Source organism: Salvelinus namaycush, chromosome 16 (genome assembly GCF_016432855.1).
Source record: "Salvelinus namaycush isolate Seneca chromosome 16, SaNama_1.0, whole genome shotgun sequence".
Taxonomy (NCBI): domain Eukaryota; kingdom Metazoa; phylum Chordata; class Actinopteri; order Salmoniformes; family Salmonidae; genus Salvelinus; species Salvelinus namaycush.
Window position 1 is genome coordinate 27,604,975 of NC_052322.1, and position 20,326 is coordinate 27,625,300.

General features: G+C 40.1%; 1 protein-coding gene across 2 annotated transcripts; it reads right to left on the reverse strand.

Moving 5' to 3' along the window:
* Positions 1 to 7,459: 7,459 nt before the first annotated feature.
* Positions 7,460 to 20,126, reverse strand: commd7 (COMM domain containing 7). 2 transcript variants are annotated; one of them, XM_039010947.1, is made up of 9 exons: positions 20,000 to 20,126; positions 18,959 to 19,012; positions 18,529 to 18,631; positions 14,889 to 14,945; positions 14,719 to 14,756; positions 14,522 to 14,612; positions 10,769 to 10,818; positions 8,165 to 8,213; positions 7,460 to 8,055 (listed from the first exon to the last, which is right to left on the reverse strand). In XM_039010947.1, exons 1-9 carry the CDS (start codon positions 20,081 to 20,083, stop codon positions 7,979 to 7,981), a joined length of 603 nt encoding a protein of 200 aa, XP_038866875.1. In that variant the 5' UTR covers positions 20,084 to 20,126; the 3' UTR covers positions 7,460 to 7,978. The 2 variants fall into 2 exon arrangements, with proteins under 2 accessions (XP_038866875.1, XP_038866876.1); XM_039010948.1 differs by lacking the exon at positions 14,889 to 14,945.
* Positions 20,127 to 20,326: the final 200 nt, after the last annotated feature.

The following is a 20,326-nucleotide window of genomic DNA, read 5'->3' on the forward strand; positions in this document are numbered from 1 at the left end:
TCCTCAATACTGGGGCCCCACAAGGGTCTGTGCTCAGCCCCCTCCTGTACTCCCTGTTCACCCATGACTGCGTGGCCAAGCACACCTCCAACTCATTCATCAAGTTTTCAGACGACACAACAGTAGTAGGCTTGATTACCAACAATGACGAGACAGCCTACAGGGAGGAGGTGAGGGCTCTGGGAGTGTGGTGCCAGGAAAATAACCCCTCACTCAACGTCAACAAAACAAAGGAGATGATCGTGGGCTTCAGGAAACAACCTTCTCCACATCGACGAGACCCGTAGTGGAGAAGGTGGAAAGTTAAGTTCCTCGGCGTACACATCACTGACAAACTGAAATGGTCCACCCACACAGACAGTGTGATGAAGAAGGTGCAACAGCGCCTCTTCAACCTCAGGAGGCTGAAGAAATTTGGCTTGTCACCTAAAACCCCCACAAACTTTTACAGATGCACAATTGAGAGTATCCTGTCGGGCTGTATCACCACTTGGTACACCTACAGCACCTGAGGTCACAAGAAGGCCAAAAAGATCATCAAGGACAACAACCACCTGAGCCACTACCTGTACACCCCGCTATCATCCAGAAGGCGAGGTCAGTACAGGTGCATCAAATAAAATTGTATTTGTCACATTTGCCAAATACAACAGGTGTACCTTACAGTGAAATGCTTACTTACAAACCCTTAACCAACAATACAGTTAAGACAAATAAGTATTAGTAAAAAATGTAAATAACAAATCGTTAAAGAGCAGCAGTAAAATAACAGTAGCGAGGCTATATACAGAGGGTACCGGTACAGAGTCACTGTGTGGGGGCACAGGTTAGTCAAGGTAATTGAAGTAATATGTACATGTAGGTGGAGTTAAAGTGACCACGCATAGTGTTAGGTTCTTATTTTTCAGAGTAAATAACCCACGGACACTAGAGAAGCTTTAACCAAGTTTAATTCCTCCCAAAGATTCTGTACAGCTGTAATCAGACAACCCAACATTTGTCCCATCCAGATATTTATATCGCACTTAAGACACTCCTCCTTCTCTCCAATTCTTCTTATGGTTTTACAGGAAAAGAGTAACAAGATCCCAAACCCTTATTACTCCCTTCAGGTGACCTGTCCTCACCTCCTGACCTCAACCCCTCCTTCATCTAATCCACAGATGTCCATCTGTCTTTCCTGTATCAACACGGTGCTCTGCTCCCATCCCCACATTCCAACACATTCCACAGCTATCTGTCCTTCTACAGAGAACCCTTAACTTTCTCATTTGATTCTACCTATCATTTATTTAATATCCCAATGTTCAAAATGTCGAACCCAACAATAGATAATAACCAGAGAGCAGCAGCAGCGTAAAAGAGGGTGTGGGGGTGGGGGGAGGGGAACAATGCAAATAGTCTGGGTAGCCATTTGATTAGCTGTTCAGGAGTCTTATGGCTTGGGGTAGAAGCTGTTAAGAAGCCTTTTGGACCTGGACTTGGCTCTCCGGTACCGCTTGCCGTGTGGTAGCAGAGAGAACAGTCTATGACTAGTGGCGCTGGAGTCTTTGACAATTTTTAGGGCCTTCCTCTGATACTGCCTAGTATAGAGGTCCTGGATGGCAGGAAGCTCGGCCGTTCGCACTACCCTCTGTAGTGCCTTGCGGTCGGAGGCCGAGTAGTTGCCATACCAGGCAGTGATGCAACCAGTCAAGATGCTCTTGATGGTGCAGCTGTAGAACTTGGAGGATCTCCTGAAGGGGAAATAGGTTTTGTCATGCCCTCTTCACAACTGTCTTGGTGTGTTTGGACCATGATAGTTTGTTGGTGATGTGGACACCAAGGAACTTGAAGCTCTCAACCTGCTCCACTACAGCCGCGTCGAAGAGAATGGGGGCGTGCTCTGTCCTCCTCGTCCTGTAGTCCACAATCATCTCCTTTATCTTGATCACATTGAGGGAGAGGTTGTTATCCTGGCACCACACGGCCAGGTCTTTGACATCCTCTTGATAGGCTGTGTCATCGTTGTTGGTGATCAGGCCTCCCACTGTTGTGTCGTCGGCAAACGTAATGGTGTCGGAGTTGTGCATGGTTATGCAGTCATGGGTGAACAGGGAGTACAGGAGGGGGCTGAGCACACACCCCTGAGGGGCCCCCATGTTGAGGATCAGCGTGGAAGATGTGTTGTTACCTACCCTTTCCACCCGGGGTGGCCTGTCAGGAAGTCCAGGATCCAGTTGCAGAGGGAGGTGTTTAGTCCCAGGATCCTTAGCTTAGTGATGAGCTTTGAGGGCACTATGGTGTTGAACGCTGAGCTGTAGTCAATGAATAGCATTCTCACGTAGGTGTTCCTTTTGTCCAGGTGGGAAAGGGCTGTGTGGAGTGCAATAGAGATTGCATCATCTGTGGATCTGTTGGGGTGGTATGCAAATTGGAGTGGGTCTAGGGTTTCTGGGATAATGGTGTTGATGTGGGCCATTACCACATCACGCTGGGACCGAGAGACTGAAAAACAGCTTCTATCTCAAGGCCATCAGACTGTTAAATAGCCATCACTAGCACATAGAGGCTGCTGCCTATATACAAAGACTTCAAATCACTGGCCACTTTAATAAATGGAACACTAGTCACTTTAATAATGTTTACATATCTTGCATTGCTCATCTCATATCTTTATACTGTATTCTATACTATTCTACTCTGTCGTAGTCCATGCCGCTCTGACATTGGTTGTCCATTTATTTATATATTCTTAATTCCATTCCTTTAGTTAGATTTGTGTGTATTGGGCATATGTTGTGAAATTGTTAGACATTACTTGTTAGATATTACTGCACTGTCGGAAGTAGAAACACAAGCATTTCACTACACCCGCAATAACATCTGCTATACACGTGTATGTGACCGATAAGATGTGATTTGATTTAGGGGCAGGATGAGAGCTAGAGGAGTAGTGTTGAACCTGGTGGAAATGTTGAACATACACCAAGTCAAGAAATGTTTTGACAAAAATAATCCTTGGAAAAATGAAAGCTGTACAGTAGCTGCAAGTTCTTGAACTCTTGTATTGATACTGTCTCTCTCAGGGGACTTACCAGAGGATACACCCAACTGTGAAACTGCTCAAAGTACCAAAGTCAACAAAGTATGAAAGGCATAAGTAATGGCAGTAGGTTCTGAGAAATAACTAACCTGAATCAAGCTTCTACTTCCTCTTCTGTGCTGTACTTACCAACGGTATTCTCCCTCTCACACACCCACATAAGCACACACACATGCAAAAAAGTGTTTGCTTTCATTTGAATTACTATGGATATTACTCGCCAAGGGGTTTTCCTCACTAGAATACACTGGAAATAGGAGTGGACAAAGCTGGATTTCTTAGAAAGGCAGATTTCTGACAACATGCAGGTATTAATATCATTATCCTCCCTCTTTCCCCTTTCAAAACTGCATCATGTGCATCAATATATCTCGTATACCTTTATCGTAAATAATAGTAGAATGTTTCTAAACACTTCTGCATTAATGTGGATGCTACCATGATTACGGATAATCCTGAATGAATTGTGAATAATGATCAGTGAGAAAGTTTCACGCAAAAATATCAAAACCCCCCAAAATGGTAACCTCCCCTGTTATTGTAATGGTGAGAGGTTAGCATGTCTTGGGGGTATGATATGTGCGTCTAACTTTCTCACTCATCATTATTCCTTCAAGACTATCCGTAATCATGGTAAAATCCACATTTGGTCCATAGACAATGCAATCGCCGTCACACTCCACACTGCCCTATCCCATCTGGGCAACAGGAATACCTATGTAAGAATGCTGTTCATTGACTACAGCTCAGCATTCAACACCATAGTACCCTCCAAACTCATCATTAAGCTTGAGGCCCTGGGTCTCAACCCCGCCATGTGCAATTGGGTACTGGACTTCCTGACGGGCCGCTCCCAAGTGGTGAATGTAGGAAACAACATCTTCACCTCGCTGATCCTCAACACTGGGGCCCCACAAGGGTGCGTGCTCAGCCCCCTCCTGTACTCCCTGTTCACCCATGACTGCGTGGCCATGCACACGTCCAACTCAATCATCAAGTTTGCAGACGACACAACAGTAATAGGATTGATTATCAACAATGACGAGACAGCCTACAGGGAGGAGGTGAGAGCTCTCGGAGTGTGGTGCCAGGAAAACAACCCTTCACTCAACAAAACAAAAGGAGATGATCGTGGACTTCAGGAAACAGCAGAGGGAGCACCCCCTTATCCACATCGACGAGACAGCAGTGGAGCAGGTGGAAAGTTAAATTCCTCGGCGTACAAACTGAAATGGTCCACTCACACAGACAGTGTGGTGAAGAAGGCGCAACAGCGCCTTTTCAACCTCAGGAGGCTGAAGAAATTTGGCTTGTCACCTAAAACCGTCAAACTTTTAAAGATGCACAATTGAGAGCATCGTGTCGGGCTGTATCGCCGCCTGGTACGGCAACTGCACCGCCCACAACCGCAGGGCTCACCAGAGGGTGGTGCGGTCTGCACAATGCATCACCGGGGGCAAACTACCTGCCTTCCAGAACACCTATACCACTCGATGTCACAGGAAGGCCCAAAAGATAATCTAGGACAACAACCACCCGAGCCACTGCCTGTTCACCCCGCTACCATCCAGAAGGCGAGGTCAGTACAGGTACATCAAAGCTGGGACCGAGAGACTGAAAAACAGCTTCTATCTCAAGGCCATCAGACTGTTAAACACCCATCACTAACAGAGGCTGCTGCCTACATACAGACTTGAAATCATTGGCCACTTTAATCAAATTGGTCACTAGTCACTTTAATAATGCCACTTTAATAATGTTTACATATCTTGCATTACTCTACTATATTTTATACCATCTATTGCATCTTGCCAATGCCGCTCTGTCATTCCTTATCCATATATTTATATATTCTTATTCCATTCCTTTACTTAGATTTGTGTGTATTAGGTAGTCATTGTGGAATTGTTAGATTACTTGTTAGATATTGCTGCACTGTCGGAACTATAAGCACAAGCATTTCGCAACACTTGCAATAACATCTGCTAACCATGTGTATGTGACCAATAAAATTTGATTTGATTTAATGTAGAAGCGACTCCAAAATGACACAATACATTATTTACCATTAATTTCTATTGGGCACAAAATATTTTGAAACACAACCAAAACAAACAGCAAATGCATCCAACAAATTTGTAGTCACAAGCTTGATGTAGTCATTGTGTGCTAGGAATATGGAACTAAATACTAAACTTTTTACTACACAAGTAAATGTCAAAATACTTTTGGTCCCCTAAAATGTGGTGACTATATACAAAAAGTGATGTAATTTCTAAACGGTTCACCCGATATGGATGAAAATACCCTCAAATTAAAGTTGACAGTCTGCACTATAACCTCAGTGATTGTATCATTTCAGAATCAAAGTGCTGGAGTACAGAGCCAAAACAACAACAAAATTGTCACTGTCCCAAAACTTTTGGAGCTCACTTAAGTAGAGACCAGTATTTCCCTCCTTTCTTCTTCTGAATAGACTTAGTATTGGCTGGGACAAGCACTGACTTGCATGGATTGTCAGGGAGGCAAGAGTGGATAAAAAGTGAAAGAGGAGAAGAGGGGTGATTGTGGGAGGAGGCCAGCAACTTGAGAATCTGAAAGAGTGTGAGTGAGTAGGAACAGGCAGAAGATGTGTTCATAAAGAAGACATTAAACCAAAGATGACTGAATGAGTAATTGAATTAATTGATGACATCGTCATTAAACGTGCAAAGCCATGGCTGATAAGTTACTTAATACAAACAAGTGCAAGATCATATACTGTACATTCACTGAGACAAAGTGGAGACAGACATTCCTCCAAGTTTTATTTCTCCAAAAACACATCACATATTCTGCTCAACATCCTATTGGTTATTATGATAATGTAAGCAGCAATGCAGGCAGTGTTCCGTTGTTTTTGTTTAAACCCAAACTTCTCTCCTAAAGCCTCCATTGTATCTAAATCCAAATGGATTTTCTAGCAAGCTACTAGGAGAGTGGGCTCTTTGCCTTTTTGATCCATTGGTGGTATTGACAATGGATCCCTGTTTAAAGTATCCTAATTTTTAAATTAAGTCATACAGAGTTGGCTACAATTTCAATCACCAGAAAAGGCAGTTCTAATAGTACAGTAAATAATATGGCTTAACTCCAATATACTGACAGAGAAAAAAATATTTAAAATGTTTAAAAATGGGAGGGAAAAAATGTACAAGGGTATATTTATGAAGGACATTGTAAAACAAGAACGGTAAAATTGTCACACAAGCAACTAAGAACAGTGTATGGAGGTGTATGCTCAATACAAAATTACAACCAACTCATCTGCCACAAAATTGGAAGAGACAATTACTTTAATTATTTCATTTGTGTCTACCACCCATTAAAAATCATTAATTACTTAAAATTATAAATTGACAAATGTATCAGTTTCACTTAAAGTCAAAAAGTTTGACAGCAATACCATATAAAATTCAAGACAGTTGGAAACAGTTTTTTGATGTCCCAATACCATGGCATAGGGTCTATGAACTGACATATACAACAATAATTGACAGATCAATCCGGGGCGGCAGGTAGCCTAGTAGTTAGAGCGTTGAACTAGTCACCGAAAGGATGCAAGATCAAATCCCCGAGCTGTCAAGGTAAAAATCTATTGTTCTGCCTCTGAACAAGGCAGGGGGACTGTTCGTAGGCCGTCATTGAAAATAAGAATTTATTCTTAACTGACTTGCCTAGTTAAATAAAGGTAAAATTTGGAGTTAAGATCAGAATGAATAGTGGAGTGGACGCTGTGGATAAAATTAAAAAATAAATAAAAATCAAGCACTTGAGGATATTAGGAATAAATCTATAAATATTTAAATACAGGTACCATAGATGTGAGCACAGTAGAAGTATTGCTGTCTGTTAGTTTACTCCAGTTAGGGTAAAGATGGTAGGGATTAGAAATGCAAACAATTAAATTGATAGAACCTACAATATTAAAGTTGTTTTCTGCTTCAAGCTCTTATTCACAACATTTAATGAATACAGAATGTCCACAAATGACAGATCATTGTTACAGGCCCAAATGCTAGCATGAACTATTTCCTTTTGGGGAAATGGATGGGTGTACATTTAATGTGACTTCTTGGCTAATTAAGGTATAAAAGTAGGATTGAATGACAACTAGTATTCACATGCTCCTCTCTACAGTGTATTTGGCTCCTCATCGTTGTCTCATATTGGTGTCAGTGGAATATCTACTGAAACCTGTTATTAGAACCAATTTGACAGTATGTTCTATGTCAGCGTAATAACTGACTATCATGTTGTGTAATTGTCTGAGGATATGTTTCAGAATTTCTATCATTCATTCATTATTATGTGAATACCTACAGCAGACCAATATGACAACATCTGAATACTTTATTTGGAGAGAAAAAAGTGCAAGTGTGAATCATGTTCCATTTGATTTTGTTAAAAATAAAAGTTAAGCAAATCAGTAATATAAATGATGAGAGATTGCAAAAAATTGTTACACGTATGCCTCACATCACTTGTAGTGACAGCCAATGGAATTAAAGTCATTGGGTTACAATATAATACTTTCTCTCAAAAACAAACTCACGAACAGTTACTCATGCACACAAAATCACTACTGCAAAACAATAGTGCACATTTCAAAAGACAAAATGTCAAAATAACACAAAACATATTGAAATCTTGGTAAGTGAGAATCTGGAAGGTTCATTCAGATTCTGTATGTTCTATTTTGAACTGCATGCATGTCCCAAATTGCCCCTGTTCACTATAAAGGGAATAGAGTGCCAATTGGGACCCATACAGTGTCAATCACTGTCATCTCCTCTTTTGTTTTCTGCTGCCCCTCTAGGACACATATTCAGTACATGCTCATGGCGATCAGGCTCAGCTGAAACAGTCCATACTGGCTTTGGCCCTCTCCATTTCATGGAGAAAGTTGTAAAACTGGGGGAGGGTCAACTCTAAAAAAAGACACAAAAAAAAGACCAAATCTGTGAATGACACCAAGAACAATAAGCAAAGTGACCCAATCACATACTGACTTGGCTACAGTACGAGTTAGAGACTCACCCATGTAGACATTTTCAGTTGAGTTCCCCTTTCTGATGACCAACTTAAGCTGGAAGAGACGTAGATATAGTTTCAAATAGTGCAGTAGAAAACAGCTTTGTGCTGTGGTCATTCAGAGTGCTACTTTCACTGTGTGTGGACATACTTTCGTCAACAAATTAAAGCGGCTGAAGCGGAGAAATACAGTATTAGCAGTCCGCAGAAATTCTGACAAGTAGGAAGGCAGACCACGAAAACTAACGGCTAAGTCTGTTGTCATAGCGATCTATCACACTTTCATCGGTCAGTCAGTTAGTCCATAAAGCTGTAACATTTATAATTCACACTTCTTACAAAAAATGTTACTGTCCATCAATCATTATTTTAACCTCTACGCTATGGGTTTATGGTCTAGACAGTAGATACACACTGAATCCATATTTTATTACCTGGTCAATCTATTCTGAAAGTATTCACACTCCTTGACTTTTTCCACATTTTGTTTCGTTACAGCCTGAATTTAAAATTGATTGAATAGAGATTGTGTCACTGGCCTACACACAATTCAGCATAATATCAAAGTAGAATTATGTTTATTCAAATCATTTACTAATTCAATTATATGAAAAGCTGAAATGTCTTGAGTCAATAAGTATTCAACCTCTTTGTTATGGCAAGCTTAAGTTCAGGAGTAAAAATGTGCTTAACAAGTCACATAATAAGTTGCATGGACTGCAATAATAGTGTTTACCATGATTTTTGAATGACTACCAAATCTCTCTACCCCACACATACAGATAATTGTAAGGTCCCTCAGTCGAGCAGTGAATTTCAAACACTGATTCAACCACAAAGACCAGGGAGGTTTCCCCAATGCCTTGCAAAGAAGGGCACCTATTGGTAGATTGGTTAAAAAAATATATATATACACAGACATTGAATATTGAGCATGGTGAAGTTATTATTTACACTTTTGACAGTGTGTCAATACACCCAGTCACTACAAAGATACAGGCGTCCTTCCTAACTCAGTTGTCGGAGAGCAAGGAAACCGCTCAGTAAATTTACCATGAGGCCAAGGGTGACTTTAAAACAGTTACAGAGTTGAATGGCTGTGATTGGAGATAACTGACATTGTAGTTACTCCACAATACTAACCTAAATGACAGAGTGAAAAGAAGAAAGCCTGCACAGAATAAAAATATTCCAAAACATGCATCCTGTTTGCACTAAAGTAAAACTGCCAAAAATGTGGCTAAGAAATGTACTTTTTATCCTGAAAACAAAGCATTATGTTTGGGGCAAATCTAACAACACATCACTGAGTACCACACTTCATATTTTCAAGCATAGTGGTGGCTGCATCATGTTGTGGTATGATTGTCATCGGCAAGGACTAGGGAGTTTTTTAGGATAAAAATAAATGGAATAAAGCGAAGGCAAAATCCTATAGGAAAACCTGGTTCAGTCTGCTTTCCAACAGACACTGGGAAACAAATTCACTTTTCAGCAGGACAATAACCTAAAACACAAGGCCAAATATACACAAGGAGTTGCTTACCAAGACGACATAAAATGTTCTTGAGTGGTCTAGTTACAGTTTTGACTTAAATCAGCTTGAAAATCTATGGCAAGACTTGAACATGTCTCTTTAGCAATGATCAACAACCAACTTGACAGACCTTGAAGATAAAAAAAAAAAAAATGAATAATGTGCAAATATTGTACAATCCAGGTGTGCAAAGCTCTTAGAGACTTACCCAGAACGACTCACAGCTGTAATCACTGCCAAAGGTGATTGTAACATGTATTGACTCAGGGATGTGAATACATATGTAAATGAGTGGAGGAAATTAAATAATTCCTCTAATGTACTCATTAATTAAAATCAATCTGTCTATTTATAAGAATTTGTAAGATACTTATTAACATAAAATAGACAGGATACAGTCTTATTATAATTAGATAATAGTATTTATTCTCGGAGCACGCTACCATTTGACCATAAACAACAGGTTTATATACAAGATATGACGTCATAGGTTACAGAATAAATGTCCTCGTCCTGACAAATAGAAAACAGGTTCAAAAGTTCATTCCAACTTCCCAGCGCACACACATGACACACAATATAATCTATCCTCCTGAAGGCTCACTATAATTTATTACCACTTTAGCAGACAACTCAAGATAATGGAAGACCTAAAAAGTTACTCACTACTTTATCTAAACATCTCAGGGCTAAGTTGGGTCAGTTCAACCATAGTTTAACGACCCTTTCTGCTTATTTTATAACCCACAACACAAATCTCTTTTCACCAGGCATGCAGAGTTCAATTAGTTATAGTTTTATCTAAAGCTAGAAATTGTTTTAATTATTTATTAACAATGAGATATTTCTGTATTTCATTTTCAATAAATTAGCAAAAATTTCTAAAGCCAAAAACATCTTTTCACTATCATTATGGGGTATTGTGTGTAGTTGGGTGAGAATGTTTTTTTTAATCAATTTTGAATTCAGGCTGTAACACAATAAAATGTGGAATAAGTCAAGGGGTACGAATATTTTCTGAAGGCACTGTACATTTATTCAATATGTAATCATGATGGCAACATAAATAATACCTGTAGAAAGGTGTTTCCAACTTTCTGAAGTTCACTCGTCCCCACGGTCACTATGGAGACAGACAACATTCAATCACAATGCCTTATTGTAATTGAACTGCACTTTTAACTATCAAGAGAGAGAGGCATTTAGCTTGGCTTCAGCCAAGTGCTCTAGACGCTTGGATTATAGACATGCGCAGATGCCTGAGCAATAATAGGCATGCCTGAGCAATAATTTGTTAAATGAAGATTGTACTTAGCATACCCACGTATAGTACTTAGCATAATCGTTACTTAGCATAGTGAATACTGATTGGTTGAGTCATTAGGCCACTATTAACTGAAAGATTTTAGACCACTCACTGATCAAGTACATTTTATGTATCGTTGTACACCTAATCACAACAGATATCTTAATGAGTCTAAAGCCTACTAACCACAATAGCATGCTCTGCTCATGTTGTCGTGCCCAGAGCCATATATTTAGAGAGTTAGGTCAACTTTTAGAATTTTGAATATTGTTCTAATTTTTGACTTTCAGTTACATAACATGGGGAATATTTAAACAGTGCTATGTTAATGGAGAGCTAACATGGCTTTGCCTGACGACTCAAACGGAATGGTTCCACTGCTCTATGTTCGCTACATACTTCAGTTAGACTGCCATCGTTGAAGTCGTTTGTGATGATGGTTGTTGTACAAAACAAAGTCATTAGCGATTGGATCCTCTAAGCCAGGTATTCCCCAGGGGTACAAGCAATGCCGTCTGGGGTATGCCAAATAAAAATGTGATTCACATTTTTTTTATTTTTTAAATGTTGTTATTTTGCAACAAAAACATTCTTCTTAACATTTTCAAACAGTACATTTATATTTTCCAATGGTGGTATACATTTGGGTGAGTTTTTTTTCCCTCGCCTGAGTAGCCTCATTTCACTGCCAAAAATAAAATTAAACCATCTAGTGTTCAGCGAAATAACAACAATGTCAAATACAGGTAGCCTTGTCAAAAAATTAACATCCAATCACATTAACCATTACTCTCGCGGGAAACCTTCACTCTCGCACAGACATCTAGAAATTAAACATGACAATTTGAAAAATAAGCCACGGGAGTTTGAGGGAGAATAAAGACAACTTTCGAGTAGTAAGACATGTATAAAAGCAACAGATACCATTAATAAGAAGGAGCTAGAAGCATCTTATATGGTGAGCTACCGAGTGGCTAATACGGTGAGCTACTGAGTGGTTAGGACAGGCAAGCCCCATACTATTGTGGGGGACTTCATTCTTCTTGCTGCCGCGGATATGGCTGGGAAAATGCTGGAGGAAAAGTGCCAAAAAAACTATACAGACAATGTCTTCATCAAACAACACTGTTTCACGACGCATCAGTGACATGGCAGGAGATGTTTTGAAACAATTACTGCTTATCATACAAGCCAGTGAATTATATGCGTTACAGCTGGAGGAGTCAACAGATGTGGCGGGCCTGGCACAGCTCCTGGTATATGTCCGTTACGTTTATGGGGGGGTCAATTAAGGAAGACATCCTCTTCCGCAAACCAGGACAAAAGGAGAGGATATTTTTTAAGTACTGGACAGCTTTGTGACATCAAATGGACTTTGGTGGTCAAGATGTGTTGGTATTTGTACTGATGGCGCAAAAGCCATGACAGGGAGACATAGTGGAGTGGTAACGCGCGTGTAAGCAGTTGCTCCCAATACCACTTGGGTACACTGCAGCATCCACCGAGAGGCTCTTGCTGCCAAGGGAAAGCCTGACAGCTTGAAAGACGTTTTGGACACTACAGTGAAAATGGTTAACTTTGTTAAAGCAAGGCCCCTGAACTCTCGTGTATTTTCTGCACTCTGCAATGATATGGGCAGCGACCATGTAACGCTTTTACAACATACAGAAGTGCGCTGGTTATCAAGGGGCAAAGTATTGACAAATTTTTTTAAATTGAGAGACGAGTTTAAAGTTTTCACTGACCATCATTTTCACGTGTCTGACCGCTTGCCTGATGACGAGTTTCTCACACGACTGGCCTATCTGGGTGATGTTTTTTCTCGCCTGAATGATCTGAATCTAGGATTACAGGGACTTTCTGCAACTATATTCAATGCGCAGGACCAAATTGAGGCTGTGATTAAGAAGTTGGAGCTCTTTTTTGTCTGCATTAACAAGGACAACACACAGGTCTTTCAATCATTGTATGATTTTTTGTGTGCAAATGAACTCAAGCTTACGGACAATGTCAAATGTGATATAGCGAAGCACCTGAGTGAGCTGGGTGCGCAATTATGCAGATACTTTCCCGAAAAGGACGACACAAACAACTGGATTCGTTATCCCTTTCATGCCCTGCCTCCAGTCCACTTACTGATATCTGAACAAGACAACCTCATCGAAATTGCAACAAGCGGTTCTGTGAAAATTGAATTTAAATCAGAAGCCACTGCCAGATTTCTGGATTGGGCTGTGCTCAGAGTATCCTGCCTTGGCAAAACTCGCTGTTAAGACACTGATGCTCTTTGCAACCACGTATCTAAGTGAGAGTGTATTCTCGGCCCTCACTAGCAGGAAAACTAAATACAGGCACAGAATGTGTGTGGAAAATGATTTAAGACTGAGACTCTTTCCAAAACAACCCAACATTGCAGAGTTATGTGCATCCTTTCAAGCACACCCTTCTCATTAACCTGTGTTGAGTTATTCACAATTTTTGATGAACAAATAAGGTTTTATATGTAAAATGGCTAAATAAAGAGCAACATTATTGATTATTATTTGTGCCCTGGTCCTATAAGAGCACTTTGTCACTTCCCACGAGCCAGGTTGTGACAAACTCACTCATTCTTATGTTTAACAATGAAGGCAGTGGTTCCCAAACGTTTTATAGTCCCGTACCCTTCAAACATTCAACCTCCAGCTGCATACAATGAAGGCAAAAAACAACATTTGAGAGTGCGCTGACCCTAGAGGACGTACGCAGCTGGAGGTTGAATGTTTGAAGGGGTAGGGGACTATAAAAAGTTTGGGAACCACTGCTCTAAGCAATAACATTTTCAAAACATTGGTTTTACCCACGTGTGTTCTACCTCTGGCTCAACCCATTGGTTTCTGGGACCAATCAGAATGGTTAGAATGCGTTTGCGTTCTAGAAATCCTAGGGGAGGTACTCAGATTCAGACTCATTGCGGAGAAGAAACTAAAGTCCGTGGGTGTGGTGTAGCGTTTGGCCCGGAGCAAGAAGCGTTTGGCCCGGGCAAACATGGCTGCCACAGAATGATGAAGGGTCATGTAAATGCATCATAATGTAGAAACCGCATTGGCCCAACTCTCTAAATACATGGCTCTGTTCGTGCCTATTCAAGTGTAGAGCGATTTAGTGGCCTTTGTACATCTCAACGAGAAAAGAGAAAGCTGTGCCTCCCCAAAGATAAGCTCCGTATTGCCCCTCTCTCTCTCCCCTTCATGGAGAGGACCAGGAATAGGGTAATTCATCCATCCCAAATGCACACTATACACAACATAAAACATCCATCTATCTATAATACGATGAGGGTTATTTACAACGGCAATTCTATCCTTGCCCCCTATTCGTAAAGTATCTCAGAGTAGGAGTACGGATCTAGGATCAGGTCCATCCTGGCCATATAGTAAGTATTCATTATTATCTAAAAGGCTAAACTGATCCTAGATCAGCACTACTGCTCTATAGGCCCTGGTCTTCTGTTCATAAGATGTCCCTGATTAAGTCTTACCACCAAACTTCCACTCCATGTCCACCAGCTGGTTGACCATCAGAGTCTGTCCTACAGCCAGCCTGGACAACACAGGGTAGTGGAGGCTCCACTGAAAAAATATATAAAAATAAGTCAATCAATTACCTTTTTCTCAATTCAGCACTGTACTTAAATAAAGTACTGACACAGCATGGAGGATATGATATCAAATATACCTGTTGTGAAAAATGGTCTGCCTTGTCTTCACTGACTCCTAAAATTGAAAACGTTACACAACATTATATCTGTTGCACAGTGACACTGTAAAACTCATTAGTAATGAGGACTGTGGAGACAGGAGTATGGATTAGCTTTGATGCATATGGGATTTCATATTACAACAGACCTAAAGTGAGAAGGTCCTCTTTGACTTGGTCTTCTGTCAGATTTTTCTTCAGGGAACCTAGAATTAAAAAAAATAATCTTGGCTTCGAGTTAAATTATACAACTCTTTATCCCTTTTGAGTAAATCCATTTGAATTCAATCACTTTTTGACACCACCACTTTTGATTTGAATGAAACCCTACATACAGTTGAAGTCAGAAGTTTACATACACGTTAGCCAAATACATTTAAACTCAGTTTTTCACAATTCCTGACATTTAATCCTAGTAAAAATTCCCTGTCTTAGGTCAGTTAGGATCACCACTTTATTTTAAGAATGTGAAATGTCAGAATAATAGTAGAGAGAATTATATATCTCAGATTTCATTTCTTTCATCACATTCCCAGTGGGTTAGAAGTTTACATACACTCAATTAGTATTTGGTAGCATTGCCTTTAAATTGTTTAACTTGGGTCAAACGTTTTGGGTAGCCTTCCACAAGCTTCCCACAATAGGTTGGGTGAATTTTGGCCCATTCCTCCGGACAGAGCTGGTGTAACTGAGTCAGGTTTGTAGGCCTCCTTGCTCGCACACGCATTTTGAGTTCTGCCCACAAATGTTCTATGTGATTGAGGTCAGGGCTTTGTGATGGCCACTCCAATACCTTGACTTTGTTGTCCTTAGACCATTTTGCCACAACTTTGGAAGTACCGGTATGCAATGTCCATTTGGAAGACCCATTTGTGACCAAGCTTTAACTTCCTGACTGATGTCTTGAGATGTTGCTTCAATATATCCACAATTTTCCTACCTCATGATGCCATCTATTTTGTGAAGTGCACCAGTCCCTTCTGCAGCAAAGCACCCACACAAGATGATGCTGCCACGCCCATGCTTCACGGTTGGGATGGTGTTCTTCGGCTTGCAAGCTTCCCCCTTTTTCCTCCAAACATAAAGATGGTCATTATGGCCAAACAGCTCTATTTTTGTTTCATCAGTCCAGAGGAAATTTCTCCAAAAAGTACGATATTTGTCCCCATGTGTAGTTGCAAACCGTAGTCTGGCTTTTTTTTTGGCTTTGGTGCAGTGGCTTCTTCCTTGCTGAGCGCCCTTTCAGGTTATGTCAATATAGGACTCGTTTTACTGTGGATATAGATACTTTTGTACCTGTTTCCTCCAGCATCTTCACAAGGTCCTTTGCTGTTGTTCTGGGATTGATTTGCACTTTTCTCACCAAAGTACGTTCATCTCTAGGAGACAGAATGCATCTCCTTCCTGAGTGGTGTGATGGCTGCGTGGTCCCATGGTGTTTATACTTGCGTACTATTGTTTGTACAGATGAATGTGGTACCTTCAGGCATTTGGAAACATTTGACCCGAGTTAAACAATTTAAAGGCAATGCTACCAAATACTAATTGAGTGTATGTAAACTTCTGACCCACTGGGAATGTGATGAAAGAAATAAAAGCTGAAATAAATCACTCTACTATTATTCTGACATTTCACATTCTTAAAATAAAGTGGTGATCCTAACTGACCTAAGACAGGGAATTTTTACTAGGATTAAATGTCAGGAATTGTGAAAAACTGAGTTTAAATGTATTTGGCTAACGTGTATATAAACTTCCGACTTCAACTGTATATTTAATATAAGTAGACATGTACTCATAATTGACTGTAGTGCATATAAAGCATCCACAAGCTACTGATGGCTGAAAACACAATCATCGCGGGATGAACGAGTGACGAATTTCCAGCCAAAGGTGGTCCGTTTAAAAATCATTCCTTCCTCCCTCACACTTGCAGGGCAAGGGGCATACTCGTCAGAAGTCATGATTACGTCATCAGAAGTGTCCACTTAATTTGAGGGCTGAGGGGAAAGGGTGTGTCTTTTAAGTGTTTGGACCGCAACCAGGGTCTAAGCTACAACATATGCGAATATGAAAAAAATCTGAGTTTATGGATTTGATCATTTACATAAAAAAATTGAAGATTTTTTTTACTAAAACATCATTTTTTTAATGAAATTGTAAAATAGTTTGACAACCCTATTTGTAAGCTTTTAAATGATATCAAACTAAACCATTTATATTTTCCAGTGATGAAGACATGGATGTCTCATGTTGGGGTATGCTAAATGGCTCAACTTTGAGCACCTCTAGCTCCTGAATGTTTTGGCATTCAGGTCCAAAGTCACTTTCTGAGCACCTCTTCCATGGGCAAACATGTGTGGAAAGTTGTTTAAATCAAAAGGGATGCTGTCAAAAAGTTATTGAATTCATATGGATTTACAATTTTAAGTTGTTGTAACCACATACTTAAATATACACTGAACAAAAAATATAAAATGCAACATGTAAGGTGTTAGTCCCATGTTTCATGAGCTGAAATAAAAGATTCAAGAAATGTTCCATATGCACAAAATGCTTATTTCTCAAATTTTCTGCACACATTTCTTTACATCCATATTAGGGAGCATTTCCCCTTTGCCAAAATAATCCATCCACCTGACAGGTGTGGCATATCAAGAAGCTGATCATTGCACAGGTGCACATTGTGCTGAGGACAATAAAAGACCACTCTAAAATGTGCAGTTTTGTCAAACAATGCCACAGATGTCTCAAGTTGAGGGAGCATGCAATAGGCATGCTGACTGCAGGAATGTCCAGCAGAGCTGTTGTCAGATAACGTAGTGTTCATTTTTCTACCATAATGTCGTTTTAGAGAATTTGGCAGTATGTCCAACCGGCCTCACAACTGCAGACCATGTGTATGGCGTTGTGTGGGCGAGCGGTTTGCTGATGTCAACATTGTGAACAGAGTACCCCATGGTGGCGGTGGGGTTATGGTATGGGCAGGCATAAGCTACGGACAACAACAGAATTGCATTTTATCAATGGCAATTTGAATGCACAGAGATACTGTGAGAGATCCTGAGGCCCATTGTCACACCATTCATCTTCCTCCATCACCTCATGTTTCAGCATGATAATGCACAGCCCCATGTCGCAAAGATCTGTACACAATTCCTGGAAGCTGAAAATGTCCCAGTTCTTCCATGGCCTGCATACTCACCAAACATGTCACCAATTGAGCATGTTTGGGATGCTCTGGATCAACATGTATGACAGCGTGTTCTAGTTCCCGCCAATATCCAGCAACTTTGCACAGCCATTGAAGAAGAGTGGGACAACATTCCACAGGCCACAATCAACAGCCTGATCAACGCTATGCGAAGGAGATATGCCGCGCTGCATGGGGCAAATGGTGGTCACACCAGATACTTACTGGTTTTCTGATCCACGCCCCTACCTTTTTTTTTTAAGGTATCTGTAATCAACAGATGCATATCTGTATTCCCAGTCATGTGAAATCAATAGATTGGGGCCTAATTTATTTATTTAAATTGACTGATTTCCTTATATGAACTGTAACTCAGTAAAATCTTTAAAATTGTTACATTTTGCATTTATATTTTTGCTCTCTATGGTGGTAACAGTATGGACCAGAAAAAAATGACATTTTCCTTGATATACCATATATCTAAGATGTGTGATGGAATCTTTACAATATTTTGGTGTATGTGTATTTCATGTTGTACACATTTGCAGCTAAAGTTTTTTTTATATGCTTATTTGTGAGTGCTCGGTCAGTCTCACCATGGGGAAGCAGCAGGAGGCTCTTCATGAGGTTCCTCAGTGGGCCTGCACTCATCCCATTCTCTCCTGCAAACTCACTCAGCTGATGCAGGAACCTGTCCGCCTGCATACACAACACAATGAATGAAACACCAGTCAAGTGCACACAGCACACCATGAATGAAAAAGCTCTTCAAATAATATATTAAATAAGACATCTGTCTTATTCCTCCCTCCCCCCAAAAATAAAAACTAGCACTTGACTTTTTCTAATAGCACTGACTTTGCTCATAACAGCTGTATTGAGGAAAACATGCATTACTACAAAAGTGATATGTGGTTGTCTCAACTAGCTGTCTTAACACGAATGCACTGACTAAGTCGGTCTGGATAAGAGCGTCTGCAAAATGACTAAAATGTAAAAAATAAGTTAATGCGTGTGTGTGTTTACCTCTTTTGGCTCCAACAGGAAATTGAAAAGAATCTCAGTCAGACTTGTGAATTGCTACAGGGAAACAGTTTAAAAAGTGTTTATTGGCCTCTTCAATACAGTATTGCTATTTTGCCACAGATCTACTTTGTTAACAGATAAGGCAGGTTATGTGACACTTGCTAGTCATGTGACCTGGGATGTTGACTCAGGCCAGAGAGGAAGAGGCAAAGTGAGAGGTTTTACTATGCCTAAAATCTGTCTATGAAAATATGCCCACAAAGTGAGGAATTTTGTATAGAGGTCAATGAGAGAGAGTCGAATTTGGTCAACAAAAAATGTAATTGCTAATTTGCTACGTGAGGCTTATTTGATCTAATAGAAATTTCATAATGGTTAGGTTGTTACGAATGCACTGATATAAGTGAGCATTTCTGCAACTTGTTGTGCCGTTTTCATAGAGATAAATAGAGGACTCATCATGGATATAACCCGTTTTAGCATAGACATTGCCATTTAGGGATTCCACCATTAGTCAACTGGGTGGGGTTTCCTATGAGTTGGGAGCAATCAGTCAATTAAGAAAAAAATTGATTACTTTAAATAAAATGGAGATGGCCTCAATGGCACTGCCCATGCTGTCAGACACTATAATGACACCGATACAAAGATGAGTCCTCTATCTCTTAGACCTGTTCTTTGCACGTGTATCTGCCAAGCCTGATCTCGCCTCCTCTGGCCTGCCTTTCATCTTTGAGGACATGTATTTCCATTGTTAGAGCAGTCACTTGACTATCTTGTCAATATAATAGACAATCTTTGCTCAGGAACAAATGTCTATCTTTGTCGACACATGTGTTTCATCTTCATTTTGCAACATTGTATCATACTAAAAACAGCATGATTCTACAACAGTTTGGCTACTACCGGTATGTAAATTCATTTGTTCCTGAGCAAAGCTTGTCTATTATATTGACTACAAGCATACAGCTAGGATTTGAATGCAATTCACTGTTCTTATCTAACGCTCAAAACGACAAATTCGCGTTAATGAATGCTCACCTGTTCGTTGAATTTGTTCAAGTTCTGAAAGTCATTGATCACAGAATCTGGTAAAGTATCTTTGGTAAATTGCAGTTGCAACATTGTAGCTGTCGGCCTGGAAATGTTTACTTTAGTGGCTACTTCCGTGATGGTAAACTCAAATGAAGCTATCTTGCTATTCAACTCAGCACATTCCATATTTTTATCTTGCCTATACAGCGCATTCAAGGCTGGAAAACTATCCATTTGATTAAATTAATCAAAAATCAAAAATAATCTAATTGAAAATATATTTATTACAAAAATACACAATCTGTTGTAAAGTATTTTATGCTTTATTTGTTC